Here is a 17,475-nt window from a genome sequence, read left to right on the forward strand (position 1 = left end):
CCATTGCTGTGGAAAAATACAGCTTGTGAACTAGTTAAAAACTAATTTCTGCAACTTTTGAAAAAACAGCTAGGTGCAGTAGACTAATAGCCTTACCCAAGGTAAAAACTCATTTCATCTTTGCTCTGCCACACACCATTATGGTAGAATCAGACAGACAACTTGCACTCACACATCAAATGCACTCCTCTCAGGGTTATCACTGTTTCTTAAGAAAATTACCTCTGTCCAGTCTGGAAAAGGAATCAATGCCCTCTTCTTCCAGGCTGTAACATTTTCAGTGTGAATTTACAGTGGGTAGAGGGTAAATTGAAAGTCTGGGATTACAAATTTCTGCTTCCAGAAAGAATAGCACAGGTATTTTCCCCACGGACAGATTCATCCTTTGTGACTGCATCAACTGATGCCTAGCAGGAGATGGGCTGGCACTAGGGGGTTTATTTCACCTAGTATATCAAACAGGTACCCCACACTAGTAAATTTTTCTCATGACATCAAAACCTGAGTGACCTTTGAACAAGCACTGGGAACAGCAAGAAACAAAGCAGCCCCGGCCACATCTTTAGCATATAAACAATTTGAAGATAGCAGCCTTTTCAGTAAAGAAAAACTAAATTCTTCCAGAATAATTTTTTGCCACAGAGGCAGCATTAACCAGCTTGAACGAACTTGTCTGCTTTCAGTTTCAATATACTTCGTAAAATTTTGGTATACATTGTAAGATTATCTTCTGCCCTCGGTCAAAGAACTGTAGGAAAACCATCATGTGTTAGATAAAACTGTATTTCAAGGAAAAGTCAAGTGGATTTTGGATAGATACTGGATTTTGGATAAATATTTTGGATTAGAGTGATAAACATACTGAGTATCAGTATATAGGAGGCAGACAAGAAATTCTGCCTTCAGAGGAAGAGGACAGACAGACAAGAACAGGAGAGGGAAATCCCGCTAGCCTTGGACAATATAAGAGGTGGCGATAACCTGGAGGGATAACATTGTTAACATGATGTTCTCTATACATAAGAGGAGATGTATAATAAACAGCTGAGAACTGTTTTTTGTGAGAGTCTGTTTCACAATTTACATAAGAAGGAAAATAAGAAGGCAATACCGCCATCTTCACAGCTTCTATATGCAGGATTAAAGAAAATCTAGGGCTCACAGAACCATCCATTCAGCTAAAACATGACAGTGTTTATTCTGATTCAAAGGAAATCTCCCTTTACAGAGCCTTACTTCATGATTATTCCAGTTACCTGAGAAAAAAAGGCATCAGTAAAGGCACAAGTATATTTAGAAGCCTCTGTTCAGTTTTCACTGCATGTAGCAGAGAGGTTAGACGCCAGAGAGACTCTGATCTCTGACAAGTCTACTGAAAATTGGCAGCAGGCTCTAATGCCCCCACTGAGGGAAAAGCAAGAAGTCAGCTGTTATCCAGCAGCAGCTGCCTGGCCAAAAGTGCACATATACTGGCCAGCTGATCACCCCGCACGCAGCTCTGCCCAGGCAGCAGGTCAGAGAGGGAGCCTGAGAAATGAGGGGGTGGGAGGGCGAGGAGAGCTGGGACAGGAGAGGGATCGCAGGGTGCTGCGGAAAGGCGTAACAGACAGGCTTGGGAGGTGTCGGGACATTGAATAAAAATCAGTGGGAAACTAGATTTCACTGGTTTTGTTCCTTCAGGAACAATCTGTTTTTTAAGAAAGAACACTTTATACTCAACTCTACACTTCACACTCCACTCCGCGCTGAGATACCGTATTTAGAGAGAAGAACGAGTATCAGCTTCTTCCCACTGCCCATCACTGTATTTCACGTTTCAGCTGGGTGACCACAACACTTACACGGCTGTAAAATATTTTTCTCCTTCTCTGAGGCTGCACTAGCAAGTCTGGACAGATAATATCACACATTAAGGCATTTTCTCTTGCATTCATAGCACTGCTAGATGACAGTAATGTCATTAGCTTCCTATTGAAGGGCATTAGCTGTTGTTTACCCATGGAAAAGCTCTCCTTTGCTTTTCACAAACAGTATAAAGAGCAAAACAGGCAAAACCAACATTGGAAATATATCAGATATAATCATGCACTTCAAGGGAAGTCTAAACTGCCCTTAATTCTCCTAAAGGGCAAATTCCTTCGGCAAGCAACTTATGCTGAAACTGCAGAGTCAAAAATAAATGTCGGCCTCTTTAATGGCTTTGGCAGAAGAGTATAAATTGTAGGAGAGTAATGTGAAAACACAACAACAAACAGCTGGATTGATGCCGTGAGGTGCTGAGCACTGTGGCTTGATGTCAGAACTCATTCATCCACTTGCTTACTCTTACTCCAGTAAATGGTCTCCCTGGACTCAAACTGCAATTAAGCACGTTTCAGCGTTTAATTGGATGGGAGCAGAATGCCGGGCACTTTGTGGGGCTGAGCCCACTGAGAGTACCTTGTACGTCCACCAGACACAAACAAAATTTGTAACTCACTAACAATGAAAGGTGAACCCTAAACCCTTCCTCTCGCAAAACCTGCTTCTAAGCCAAAAACTACCCTGATTCTACACTTAGCCCCTTCTAGCTAAAAAGTCATATGTACTTTTTTAAAATCCTGATGGGGAAAACAGGAAAGGATTTCCCAACAAATTGTGAGAATCTCTTAGCTCTAAGAAAGTGTATATTTTCTGTGAACAAGACAGGCTGCATCAAGATGGATGATTTTTTCATGTTAGCCAGAGTCTCTGCCATCACGTATCCTTAAAGCGACATGCAAACCACTTCCCAGATTCCTGAAGGTCTCAGCTAGAGCACATCTTTGTGTGTCTTATGTTAAGGGGGTAGACAAACTGGAGAGAGCACTGAGAAAAACCAGAAAAATTATCATAGCTATACAAGAATGGACTATGGAGAATGACTGAAAGGTTTCCCCTGGCAGCAAATGTCCCGGGGGGGGGCGGAGATTGGTAAGATGCTGCATTGGAATAGTGTTCAAATATGTACGAGGTTGTTATGAAAAGAGGATACTGAGCAGTTGTTCTCCGTGTCCAACAAAAGTAAGACAGAACTCAGTTTACTCAAACCAGCTTCAGAGTAGCTATTAAGGAGCATTTCTAACTATGAGGTTAGGACAGGTTACCTCAGGAGGCAAAGAAATCTCCTCTGCTGGAGGATGCTGACAAAAGACTATACAAACATCAGTTAGTGACAGTCTGTGCATACACAGTATCCTGCCTCAGAACAATAACAATGGACTAGGATCATCTGTGGTCCCAATTTTCTAGAACTCTACACATCAGCAACTTCCTAACTTGCAAAGCACCGAAGTTTAACATCCTGAGACATAGCCAGTAACTACTGAGCCAGCATTATAGGAAGGGAACATTGTTTGTGTAACACTTGGTTGCATTGCTTGGTTGATACAGAACGGTCAGCTGCATTTCATTTATTGCCTGCTGTGAGTAAGAAATCCCCATTCACTGTTCCAGAATATTTTGCTCAAACAGAGGATATTGCTGCCAAACAGTGGCAGCGGTCTTGGCTGAAAAAATTCTCAGGGAAGAATCCCCTGTTTTGCTTCTCTGGAGTTAGACTCACTATTATTAAAGATAATACTATGGTTATCGAATATGGCTTCCTCACACACTGCCTAGTATAAGAAAAGATTTATTTTGGTACAGACATGCCAAGCTATTATTTAAAAAGTCATAACAAGATATGCTTTGCCCATTAAGAAATTCAGTGTTGTAATGGCAGCGCTACATCGTTTCATTCCCCCAATGCAGCAGACAAGCTTTGATCCAAACACTACACTCTATCTGATCACAAGCTGAAAGGAACAGTCTACCCAGGTATTTTGTTTCACAATGTCAGAGAAAGGCCGTAGCAGGATTCTTCTGAACAGTCAGACACTTAGCTATATTTATGGAATGAATAAACTGCCAGAAATTAACCAAGTTGTTTTTGCAGGAAGATGTCCATAATGGAAACCTTAGCAAGTCTGACTGAGGGAATTCAGAGATACATAAAGGAAAGCCCCTATTGTTATATGTTTCCAAAATGCTTTTCCATTATGGACATAGTTGCTAAATGTTTCCAGAATTCAGTGCTGAAACTTCACAGGATACATACTCTAATGGTCCAGAATACACAAAACTGCATTGTAAAAACCAATAATGTTATAGACTACTACTGTTGTGTCAGAAAAATCTTATTATGTGAGGATTCTGACATCCATATAAAATGAAACATAGTATAATGGGGAATAATTGAGCTCATTCTGCTTACCTGCTCACTACATGCTCTTTATTATTTTTCTGACTGCAAACACAGCTATTGGAATGGGAGGGGGAAGGAGAGAAGAAGAATTGGCAGTCTATCCATATGACTACTTTGTCATTCTAGTTTTAAAATAGAGGCAGTTAGGAACAGAACATGCACATTATGTGTTAGTTTTCAATGGAGTAACACATAAGAAAGCCCTTCTGGATCACCTGCAAAATTACTGCTTTGCTGTTTAACAGCCTACAACAGATTGTTATTGCTAAAGGTTTTAATGAACATGTTTTGTCAGTAATAAAATTCGAAGACAGCTCTGTCAAACTCAGAAGTATAAAAATGCTTATAAGGAAAGGACAATTATCACTACTTACCGATTCCATATTTTGTTCTGTAATATTCTTTAGTGAATTCATCACAATCACAGAGTATTACCTTCCTTCCCCAAACATTAATTACTGCCCCTATTTTCAGGTCACTTTCTCTGTAAAATTCCTGATGCACTGCTCCTGTCTAATATAAGAGAGAAGAGCAGCTCTATAAACCTCAAAATCCCAGAACCTTTCTTAAAATCTAGGTCATTTAGTGTGTGTGATTTAAAATATAACCTCCATAGTCCATTTGGAAGTATTTTTCACCCCATGCTAAGCTACTTCACTTTCACAAACATGGAATTTACATACAATAAATCTCAGTAGTTTTCATTTGAGCTTTTCTCCAGTGGCAACACAATTTTATAAATAACTCTGTTCTAGAGGATAACAACTACAGAAATCACAAAATCCACTATAAAGACATTCAACAGCTGGAGGCATTCAATAGTATCTGACCTTACGATTGTCCAGAATGTAACGGCCTCTGTTTCCTACTAACTTTCCAAACACATTGAGAATAGTGCGACTGGTGATTGTGCCTGGCTGATACAGGCCAGTGGGAGCATACTGCAAGAAAAGAAACCAACTCTTAAGAAATACAGTTAACAGTGAAGAAAGAGAACCCAGTTACCTTAGAACTAGCAGGGTTTTTTTTACAGTCTGACTGCTATCGTAGTATTTTCTTGGGAGAATTTTTAGTAAATTCTAAGGTAAGATTACACCACTGAACCTAAAAGCCAGTGTATATGTCAAAAGCCAGTATGTATGCCAGAAGCAGCATTCAGAATCTTACTGTGTACCCAAGAGTAAAGTCTCCTTTTTCTTGGAAGCAAACAGAAAGCAAAGGTTAGCACACCCGAAGTAGCACATCCTTGTCAAAATCTCCTCTAAAAGCTATTATTTTGATTGATAATAATTATGGAAACATGCAAAAGAACCACTCAGGCTTCGTCCTGCTGCGCTAACCACTGTGCAAATACAGGGGATTCAAGTCAGCGTGATTCTATTGGCAAAAATGTCAGTATTTTTGTTTCTATTGTAAGTTTCAAAATTACAGTAGTAATTTTTCCCAGTAATAGCAAACTTAACATGCCAACAAATTACATTTTTTTTAAACCATGAACAAACGGCTGATGCAGGGTAACCAAAGTGGGTTATTTCGTCATACCACCTTCCCTGACACCCCAAATTTTGACTGATGTCCTCTGCTGTCCTTCTCAAAATTTCCACTGAATTCAGAGGAAGAAGCCAGCCCTCAAATTTGCAGCGTGCACTTCAGTGGTAGAAGGGGTCTGTTAGCATAGAACCACTGCTAAATCAGCACTTCAGAACACAGGATGCACGAGGTGAGAAAAGAGCAGTATTTTGCTATCAGGTTTTTGCTATAAAATCTCATGTACATGTATAGCATCACAAATAGATTACCAGTAGTAGAAGGAAAGGAGGGAAAAGATGCCCCAGTGAGTTGCCTGGAGCGATACAGAAGCGTATCCAGCTTGTCAATTCTATAATCATAATAGGTTACAGAGGACTCAAACCCCTCGAAGATTTCTCTGTGAGGAACTTCCTCAAATAAGCACCTGATTTATACCCAACAAAGCTTATTCATGGATCCCTACTGATTTTAACTAGCTTTCCATAAGGTCCCAAATCTAGGAACTCAATTTTAAGAAATGACTCTAGATCTGCTACATAGAAGTTACGGAGTACTGAAACTGGAGTTTTCCAAAGGTTCCAAACACAAATCATATAGATCAAATCTGAACTCACCTCAGTTTTACATTAGTTTATCTATCAATATTAATTAATTTTCTGGACTTCCATTACTGCACAGCTTTATTAATACATTTACCTTAACATACTAATATGGGAGAAAGGAAATCATAGGGTATCTTTCTGCCTAAATTCTCTCTCCTTCTAATTTAAGCATGACAAGCCTAAACTTATTTTTTTCCATCACTTATTAAGTTATTATATGAATATGTGTGTAAAACCTGAATCATGCAATTATGATTAATATTCTGATAACACTTTCTAAATATCATTACAATCCTAACAGGATTCTCAAAACAAGATATTTAATATTTCTTAATTAGCAGAAGAATTTGAAATAGGCTGAAACTTTCAGTCCTCACCTTTGGAAGCTTATCTCTTCTGAGGAAAAGTGGAACTGCATCCCGGCCTGAGTTTACTGGTATAATTTCTTTTATATCAATAGTATCATCGGACAAATAATAGTGCAGAACAAGTTCCCGTGGGTCATGAAACATCGATTCTGGGTCATCCCACACGCAGAAAAAACGTAAAACATGTCCATTATGCTCCAGAAATTGTTTCAAAGTGTCAATGCGCTCATAAGGGCGCAAAGGCTTCATACTATCTAGACTCTGCAGGTAAAGGAGAAATTAAGAGATACACCTCTTTATTTATTTGCTCTTAAGAACAGGATACCTAACTGCAGGGTACCATCTAATCTTAGAACACGCTTTTAGGATTTCCAAATAACACCACACAATTACAATACATGAAACACTATTTATGCCATTACCAAAGAACTATTTACAGGGTTGATGTGCCCTCAGAAAATATATGAACACAATTTTGGATTGGTTTTGATCCTTGTTTTTCTTGCAATAACGTCCTTCAGATCAGAAAATTGTTAAATTATTTATAGTACAGCTCACATTTCCAAAAAATTGACCATGATAATCAGAGGACTACAACTCCAAATAGCATCACCCTTCCTGATTTACTTCCTTGAAAATTATTTTAATAGATGATGTAGTATAAAGAATTAATTCTTTCTCTTCCCTTTGGCTTTCCTTTCTTTTAGCTTTAAAACATAGTTCATTAACTTTTGATTCACATCATACAGTTGGTAGGTCCTGGGTATGTACTCCTCTCAATGTACACCCATAGGTCTGAAACAGAGTAGGAAATTTCCAACTAAAAATATATTCTGGCTGACGTGATTTGTGACAAGATGCTATCTACAGTCATGATTGATGCAAAACAGTAGCACTGCATTAAATTGGATCCCATGATGATGATTCAATCCGAGGACTGCATTTATATACTGTTAGTTACAGTCACATATATAAGTATTGTTCTGAACAAGATGTTTTTCCTAAGTCAAAATCCATCATGCCCAAAATGGGCTAAAGGGGCAAGAAGTCCTTCTAATCTACAAAATCATACACAACTGCTTCCAAAGGAGAATGGTGACAGACATCAATGATACAATGCAAGCTGCGCTGTCTGAACAGAAAGAACTGTTGACTATAGGCGGTTTATATCATTGTCTAAATTTCTATTTATCCACTGATACATCTTCTGGCCTTAAAAATCTGAGAGGCAAAAGGCCCGTTCTTTCAGAGCATCAAATCTGAAAATAGGAGAGCAGAACCAAGTTTTGCCTGTCAATGTCCATGCTCTTTCAATTTCAGGCATCATCATGCTCATATGCATCCTTTTTATCATCCTCCCAGTACTATCTTTCCTCCTTCCTGACCCTTGAAGATGCAGTGAACAACCAAACAGCAGACACAGAGCCAGATAACACCACCATCCATGGGATATCATCTCCAACAATACAGAAATATTAATCTAAGGGTCTTGCTATATTTTTTCATTGGTCTCATTTTCTATCTCATCATATTCCTTCCTTTCCTTCATACCTTCATTTTTTGGCCATCTGCACTATCAGGAGTCTGGTGCATACCGATTTAATTTTGATCAAAGCAGCCCAGAGCAATCCACCCCAAATAAATAAAAAAAATACCTTCCACAGATTAGTCACAGGAAGGTGAGAGCATATAGCAGCCAGAATTTGCTAGATAACTTTTCTGTAATTTCTCAACAACTGAGAATATTAAGACAAAGATTTCAGTAATTCCGGGTATTCTGATGCTCTTATTTCTCAAACCTTCTTCTCTTCTCCATTCTCTTTAGGCCCACATATGCACAATACTTGAATGCTTTGCTTGTTGTTTTTACAAAAAAAAGAAAAAAAGAAAGAAAAAAAAAAAACCAAAAAACCTAAGCAGGTTATGCAATACCACATATAATGTCGATGTGGTCTGCCAATATCAAGGCAACTCAGCATGAGTTAATACACGCCTGTTACCTACAAGGCCTGAGTAAGGGAAAACCAACCCATGGCTAGCCTGAGTCACCACACTGCAGAACCAGGAGAGGTATTACAAATACTACTTTTCAGTGAGGACTGCAAAAAGCCTGAAAGCATGAATGAAGGGAAACCAACACCTTGGCCCGAGAGTGCCTCAGAGACATGCAAATGGTCCTACACATCCCAGTCACAATTACCTTCCATTTTCACTACTGAGAGCTGCAGCAGTTTTCTCAATAGAAGAAATAGAATGCAAGGACAGAAGTTGAATGCAACAGAGACCCATAGGACTTGTTGCTTTCAGAGTACTAGGCTGGATCTATCACAGCAGACTGCATATTGTGGGCCAACAGTCCTAAGAATCAGGTCAAGAGAAAAACACAGTGCCATCTGCACTCATATTAACCAATAAAAACAGGAGTGAAAGAAACTGTCATTATCCCCTACAGAAAACATCACTCCCACTACTATTACACAGAATCACAGAACGGTAAGGCATGGAAGGGACCTCTGGAGATCATCTTGTCCAATCCCCCTGCTTGAGCAGGCACACCCAGAGCAGGGGGCACAGGATCGCGTCCAGGCGGGTTTTGAATGTCTCCACGGAAGGAGACTCCACACCCTCCCTGGGCAGAGGTTCTATTCCCAGAGAAAAGGGGATATTCTCTCTATTCCCAGAGAAAAGACCCCAAATACTGCGAAGAAGAATTCACGTAGCATCTAGGAGTTGCAAGTGAGATTTTTGGAGGAGGTGTGTATGTGTTCCTATATACTCATAAAAGAGGGAACTGTGTTCAAATGAAATCTCACAAGTCTTAAAACTGCAGAGAGCTGGGTTCTGTGTGGCAGCAGAATTTGCTTTACACATGCAAAGAGCTGTTAATAACACGTGGGGTAGAGATGAAGGATGACATATGAATAGACCAAGTGAGTCTGCAGGAAGCCACAGATGTGCTTGAACCACAATTCCAATTAGATCTTCTTTTAAACACTTTAAAAGTGTTCATTATTATCATTAAATTAGCTCAAGCAAAATCATAAGTAAAACATATAATAGGCCCCTTTTTTTTTTTCTTTTCAGCTTAACACAGAACGGTTTATTTTATTTTTACCAATTAATTTTGTTCTGCTTCAAAAGGTGTGTGAAGATATCAGGAGAAAATCAATTATATTTGGGGCCTCACTATGTTAGTACAATGAGCCATATAACAAAATTTTTAAAAGCAAGTTTTCTCTTGTGATTCATTATGTTGAAATAGCTACCTCTACATACTTTCTCCTTGCTATTAGAGAAATACTTTACACAGTCCATATTACTAATGGCAATGGCACTTTTATTAAAATCAAGTTCTCACTATTACTGCCTCATCTGACCTTTTGCCGTGCTTTGGTGTACGGGTCATCTGGACAACCTGTGGGAGGATTTAATCTAACTCCCATCTTCCTCAGGAAATTTTTTGTAAATTGGTCACAATCTATAATCTTATATCTTCGGGCATAAAGGATTACTTCTATGTTGATATTGAAATGATCTATAGTATAGAACTGATCTTCATGAGGAGGTGGCAGTGGAATCCGATGCCGTCGGACAATAGTTCCTGTAAAAGAATTAGAATAAATTCATTGAGTGAACACCCTTTGCTCTAAGGATCACTTTACAAACTTGCCAATTTTCTATGCTGATATGACCAAAACAGAGGAAGCTATATGGGACAAATGAAATTATCTTTCATTTGGCAAAAGAACTATTAGGTAAGAGGATCCTTTTTATTAACAACAATACTTTATGCTGATCGTCCTCTAGAACCTCAAGTTCAAGTATTTGACTTAATACAGAAAACTACCATCTTCTGGGGCAAACAGGAAATCACTGGAATAAATCCCCATGTGTTACTGCAAGTATAACAGGTTAGCATTTTTTCAACAAAAATAGTAAAGACGCTGCTCTCATTAAGAAAAAGATGTCTTTTTCACTTCTTCTGAGAAGCAAAACAATCTCCAGTACTCTTAAAAAAAAAAAAAAAAAACAAAAAAGAAACAAACAACAACAACAACAACAACAACAACAACAAAAACACATACAAAGTTGTGCAAACAACACTTGTGGGAGGGGTGTATAGGAGGGACTAGATTTGTCTACACTCTGTAGAGTGAAGAGAGCCATATATAGCTACGGTTAGAGAAAAAAAAACCTGTCCTACCAAGGAAAAAAGTGTGATCAAACATGGAAGCAGGTGCATTCAACTGAGCTTCCTAAAGGAGCAAACTGAGAGTAGAGACAACTGAGATGAGTTGGGCTGACTGCTGGGCTGGTGTAGAGAAAAGTAAATATTGATCCATCTCAGAAATACAAAGCCAGGAACTCATAACCCATAGTCTAACAAGAACACTATTCAAAAGAAAAAGGGAAAATACAAAGAACAAACTAAAAAGAGAGGCATTTCAACTTTCTTAAAGTAAGTACACACTTAAGTTTTTTTCTTTATAGTCTTTAAATGAAAGGACTAATATTCTGGGAGCACTGTATTTTTTTTACATTTACCACATTAAAAGAGAAGGAATCTACTATTGGTCTATCAGCTGAAAACTCACAAATACATAGATTAATTGGGTATTGCTTCAAAAGTACTCATTGCTGATGATTAAGAGACCATCTCTCATATGGAAGGGTTGAAAGAGCTGGGTCTGTTCAGCCTGGAGCAGAGATGCCTTGGGGGGGGGGGTGTCTTATCAATGTTTATAAATGCCTGATGGGAGTGAATGAAGAAGACGGAGCTAGGCTCTTCACCATGGTGCCCACCGACAGGGCATGAGGCAACGGGCACAAATTAAAAGATACAAAATTTGTTCTGAACACAAGAAAACACTTTTTAACTGTGAGGGTGAAGAAACATGGAAACAGACTGTCCAAAAAGGTTGTAGAGTCTCCATCCTTGGAGATACTTAAAACCCAACTGGACGGGGCCCTGGGCATCTGGCTGTAGCTGATCCTGCTTTGAGTAGGGCGTTGGACTAGACAATCTTAACATATCCCTTCCAACCTCAATGATTCTATGATACTACAAGTATTTTAGAAACAACTTACAAGCAAATACTTAACGCATACATTAAAGTATGCAGCTGCACAAATGACCAGCTATGATTTCTTGTGAGTGAAGTTAGAGTTCACAAAGAACAGCAGCTTGGCAAAGCTGGGACTAAACTCTTTTTTTCAACATTATGAGACAACAGAAAGGACAGCAGTCAAATTTTTGCCACATCAGTACCTTAGTGTATATGATACCGGTATCAGGTATCATGTGTACCTTGTGTGAAAATACCCTGCAGAGAATAAAAAGATGGTCCCGTCTTCAACCTCAGGCTCTTTGCTGTGCTTACCAACCCGGACATCTCTGTAACACCAGTTTTGTAATGCAGATATCCACTGGCTAAGACCAGACAGAAACCACCAATCCATATACTACTATAACAATTCTTTGCCAACACTAGTTCTCAGCAACTTTAAAATCACAATTATAAAAGGTGGAACTCTAAGACAACTACAGTAAACACACAAAAATTCCAAAACTAAAAATAGTTCCACCACTGACCTTCTACTACAATAATATTTTACTAGCTACAATTATCTAAAAGGTCTGTCTCATTATCTCTCACTACAGAACTAGATCTCTTTCCAGTGCCCTTCAGCTATGCATCTGGTAGTGTTTCCCACTGAGTCTCGTTTGATGATTTTCCAGCACTGCTATTTTGTTTTGGGGGTAGGTGGGAGTGGAGGGGGGCCTGGGGAGAGACAGGATGAAGAGAGGCAGAGGAAGAAGGAAAAAGATATCACTGTGTGGTTTTGTTTGGTGTTTGAAGGGCCTTATTACTGAGTTAGTCCATGGAAATTATTTATCATTTGCTTTATTTCCCTAAGGACTAATCTGTATGAAATACCTTCCACTACCACTTTATCTGAGTTGTTTGTTAAATTCTAACTCCTACAATGAAAATACACCCTTATTTTTTCAGGGGAATGAAGCAACAAAGCAGATTTACTTTATGTTCCCATTAAAATAATTATTTAAGACCCATTCAGCATCCTGATGTTTCACATGTACCAAATCTGACATTCTGGTTACTGACATTTGACTGTAAAATAACTTTGAACCTCTATCTGCTTAAACATACTTATACGCATATTTAAGATGCATCCTGATGGAAATACTAGTTAGAAAACATGGCAATTAGCACATTTTAACATGATGCAAAACAGCATCACGTTACCACTAACAAAGCCATGTACTTTAAAATACCTTGCCTGATTTTGGCTAATCCTTGGGTAACTCCTACAAAAATCAACAGATAATGTGCTAAATCAGAACAGTCCTTGCACAAATGCAAATCCTGCTGAATCATCATTTTAGTGAAAAGATAATGGTTGACAATTTTCTAATATGTTTTCTGAGGGTATATTCACCTCAGAATTGGTGAATAAGCCTTCAGCTAGTTTTTCACCTCACTTTTCAAAGTATAATATACATGTCCATTTTGTTCTGAGGGATAAGAATTTCTTTCCTAACGGAAAATGTCTTGTAAAGATAATATCTGTAGCAATCCTTTGCTTTTATTAGGTATCACCGTGCCTGATCTACACATGTAGAGGATACATTTTATAACGCTGAATTTGAAATTCAATAAAAACTGATCAGCTGAGGTTAGGTCTCAGCATTTTTTAAACTGTCCTTCCTTCTGGAAAATAATTACATTTCTACTTCTAGAAATTTGCTACAGGTTATTAAAGGAGGATCTGGGCATGTGCAACACTCAGGTTGCTCAGGATGGATGGCTCTTGATGTTTCTTTCATCTTTTGGCAGTTTATTGAACAGCCTATCCTACTGCACCAGCAAGCATTATTTTAAATATTTGCATCTGGTCAGACTAAAGTTCTCCTCTACTGCGCTCTTGTAAAGGCATTTGGGGTACTGTTCTTCTCTGACAGTGGTGGTATCAAGTTTCCATATCATAATTTGTAGCATATCTTCTTTTTTTCTCAGGGCTTCTGATTATTTGGCAACTACAGCAGCAGCTTAAGGAGACCTTAATAGTAGTGAAGGCCTTTTGACTGTGGGACAGCTCATGAAGCTGGGCAGCAAATGATTTGGTGTCTGCCACTACACTGCTCTGAAGAAGAAATAAAGTGGTATCAAGAATTTCCTCAGCACAGCTTTCCGACTCCCTCTGCACTACTCAAGAGTGCATTAAAGGGAGGAGAGGAATGGGTAACACCTGGAGTTTGTACACTCTTTGACTGCTTGCACAGAAAGGAGGAGAAGCAACCACTACTATTCCTGCAACACAAAGAGTTCACCCCAATAAACAAGGAGCATTCTTAACATTCCCTTATTCACCCATCTTAGAACATAGCAAGGTCATGATTTGGCTGCCATTAAGTACGGCAAAATCACAATTACTTCAAGGCCTCAGAGGAGGTCTTAAACTCTTAGATAATCGGTTATATTGGAGGAACTGACTGCAACTTCACTTTCCCGCTTGTACTTTCCTCTTCAGCCAGCCAGCCTTGGGAACCCTGCCAGCACGCAGCTCCACTCTTTTTTTCAGCTGGCTGACCTTGGGGAAACCAGCCAGCTGCTCCACTCTGCTCTGGCTTGCAGGGCCTGGATTGCACTGGAAGCTACTTTCAACCCCATGGGACATAAATGACCTTTTGATAAGGCACTATCAGCCAGCCACAGTCCTGTTAATTGGGAATTAGATCTACAAAACACTTGCACTGCCATATCTAGCCTGGCTCTCTATGGGAGAATTTCTTTTTATATGGGAAGAATAATTAGCATTCTGGCTCTGGAAGAACACGGTGCAGTTTGTTATGCAGCTGAGTTTACTGTCCTTCTCTTCACTCTGTACTCCCTTTTCTTTAGTTAGTTTTTGTGCACTGTGATAGTGCTGGTATTTTTTGCTTTGATTCTGGTTTCTCAAGTTCAGGTTGGCCTCTGCATTCCTTTGTGTTTTGCACTGAATTTCTTGGTTTGTATAAATTTCTTCTAATGTTTCTAATATTTTCCTAAGTTCAAACTATAGCAAGGCAGGTTCCAAAATGAAATGAAGTTTAAATATCAGTTATTTGTTAGCAACCTTATCTGTCCAAGTACAGCACCCAATTCCATAATGCATCTTTTTAAACTCACTGAAATACATTTCCCACAGATCATTTACTGTGTCACTCTGAGACTTTGATCAATGGTAAAAGCATGTTTTCTGGCTTTTCTTCCCAAAGCCAATTTGTTTTAGTTTTGTAAAATCATAATGAAAGTTGGAAATTCTTCTAACTCCTTTGACAGCTATTCCTTCACCAAATCTTCCTGCAGTCCTTAAGTCTCTCCAAGTTATTTTTTTTTCTGCAAAGCCACAAGTGCTACCCACAGTGGAGAGTACAGTGGGAAACAACTACATTTCTCTGATCCTACCATGCCCACGGACACCCATTCAGACCACCAAGCTCTCATTTGTGGGTTATGGCACAAGCAGTGGTAATCCTGTGGCCTCAAGGCGTTAACCAGCCAAGCTAAGATCTGCCTTTGATCTACCCTGCTACCTGCCTTTGATCTACACCACCAGTGCTATAACTACTGTGTTAGAAGACTCCTGAGAACAGCCATTTGAACTGTCTATTTTACATCTTTTCCACCAGGGTAAACATCCAAGTTAAGGTCACCACCACCTTCTGCCTTCAACAGTTCATTTCCACTTTTTCCATTACCTTTTTTTGCTGTCCCTCCTTTACAGAACCCCTTTCCCACCACTGCAGCTCTCCAACTGTTCACACAGACTGAGCCTATCCTGCTCCTGACGTTCCCGCACTTCCTTCTTCACCCACATCCCCGCACCTGTGCTCTTTTATTCAGTGCAGTTTGCCTTTCAACAATCCAAGCTCTCCCACAGCTGAAGTCTACACTACAAACCCCTGGCCTTTGAATTAACTGGAACATTGTATTTCACAGATGTGCAGAGGACAGCATTACGGTGAAGATTCTGAACTTAGTTCAGTTCAGTCCCTCATCCTGTTAATCACCTTTTCTGCATGATCATGGGCAAGATTTTCATTCATTTGCACTTCAGTTCACCAGCTTCACACGCAGACAGTTATGCTTCTGTTGTTCTGAGGCTTACAAATCCCCAGTCAGGACAGGGAATTTGAATAACCTAAGAGATATATAAAATTATAATAAAAGAGGCAATGGACAAATTTTTAATTAAATACAGAATAAGACTAGCAGCTAATGGTCTGGGATTTCTTTTTAAGAAACACTCTGTTTGCATATAGTCAACAACAAATATTTAGTGCTTTTAATGTAACTTTGTGGTTGTTCTTCAATTATGGGGAAAGAAGTCACTGCCCAAGCACATGTGAGTAAAGAATCCTCTGATAGGCATCTCCACCACCTTTTTCTCTCCACATCATATTAACCTTTAGGATAATAAGAATATTTATGAAGAGGTTTATGATAAAGTATAGGCCGCAGATGATCTGATCAACTGTGAAGCCTAAACACATCCCCAGTAGTCCTCGGGCCTTTCAATCTAAAGCATCTCTTCCTTCTTAAATGCAATCAACATACAGAGCTTACTTATCAGCCCAGGTACCAGCAACAAATATATTAAGTGCACTTTTGACATCCTCGAGCATTTTTTTTTAATCCATCAGTTTAATATATTGTGTATACTCATTTATCCTACAGGAAGTACTCATTCAAAGCCACAGAGACCTTCAAAACATCCCTGCATGGAAGACTGAGAGAATTCTTGCTTCTCACTAACATTATTCAGTTCATTTTAGATCCAGTACCAAAGGTGACTCCAAAACCATTAACATAAGAGACAACCAAGGGAATAGGGGGAAACTGTAGCCTTCCTGTCACCACAGGATCATGACTAGACTGACAGGAACGTCAGGCCTGAAGGGGCAGCCTGCACAACCCATACTACCAAGACGATGAAAATTACTCATTACTATTGCTAGATTCAAAGGAATCAGCTTTGAATTTGCTTTATCCTGCTCTAATGAACCTGGCTTTCACCTTCCCTCTCAAAGATGTCACTCCTGCCTCTCAGGTTAACTGTACTTCCTTTGCCATTTCCACAAAATCCAGAAAGAGCCTCTCCCGCTCTCATGACACACAGGTCAAAGAAAACTTAGACCTAATGACATCTCCGGCCTCACACATATGAGCGCAGGGATGGGGTAAGTTAGTTGTAAGTTCCCAGGACAAGAGATCCGACATGCTTTTCTTCAGGTCTTGAAAAAACACTTGCCCAGGTAGGAGTAGGACACGGTTCCTCTGAATTCAAAATCAGTTCCTATTGAAGAGCCACTCAACACAGGGAGAGCAGGGCCTGACGTACTGGTTTAAGAAAAGATTCCCAGGTAATTTTATCCCAGGTCTAACAATAACGGTGCACATAACACCTTTAAATATTATACTGCTCCATAGACAGAGAAACTGATAGCATCTGCTCACCTTGGAAAATAATACAGTAGTTAAATGGTTAACTTATTTTTGAAAATTGCTGTGCTAAGATCCACTAGAACATACAAAACATCTTTGGGGATTGGAGGCGCAGTCATCCCAAGGTACTCATCACAAGACATCCTGCTTATATGGACTACAACCCTTGAAAACTTTTAATTCTGGCAGTGACACATAAA

General features: G+C 39.3%; 1 protein-coding gene across 7 annotated transcripts in view; it reads right to left on the reverse strand.

Moving 5' to 3' along the window:
* EFHC2 (EF-hand domain containing 2) overlaps window positions 1-17,475 on the reverse strand; it is a 65,336-nt gene that overhangs the window by 31,031 nt on the left and 16,830 nt on the right. For 6 of the 7 annotated variants that reach the window (XM_075098419.1, XM_075098442.1, XM_075098436.1 and 3 more), the window contains exons 4-7: window positions 10,142-10,365; window positions 6,774-7,025; window positions 5,095-5,205; window positions 4,639-4,777 (exon numbers count right to left, since the gene is read on the reverse strand). In XM_075098419.1, the coding sequence (XP_074954520.1) occupies window positions 4,639-4,777; window positions 5,095-5,205; window positions 6,774-7,025; window positions 10,142-10,365 (726 nt within the window). The remainder of the gene's footprint in view (window positions 1-4,638; window positions 4,778-5,094; window positions 5,206-6,773; window positions 7,026-10,141; window positions 10,366-17,475) is intronic. The other variant, XM_075098459.1, reaches the window with a different exon arrangement.

Source organism: Phalacrocorax aristotelis, chromosome 1 (genome assembly GCF_949628215.1).
Source record: "Phalacrocorax aristotelis chromosome 1, bGulAri2.1, whole genome shotgun sequence".
Classification (NCBI taxonomy): domain Eukaryota; kingdom Metazoa; phylum Chordata; class Aves; order Suliformes; family Phalacrocoracidae; genus Phalacrocorax; species Phalacrocorax aristotelis.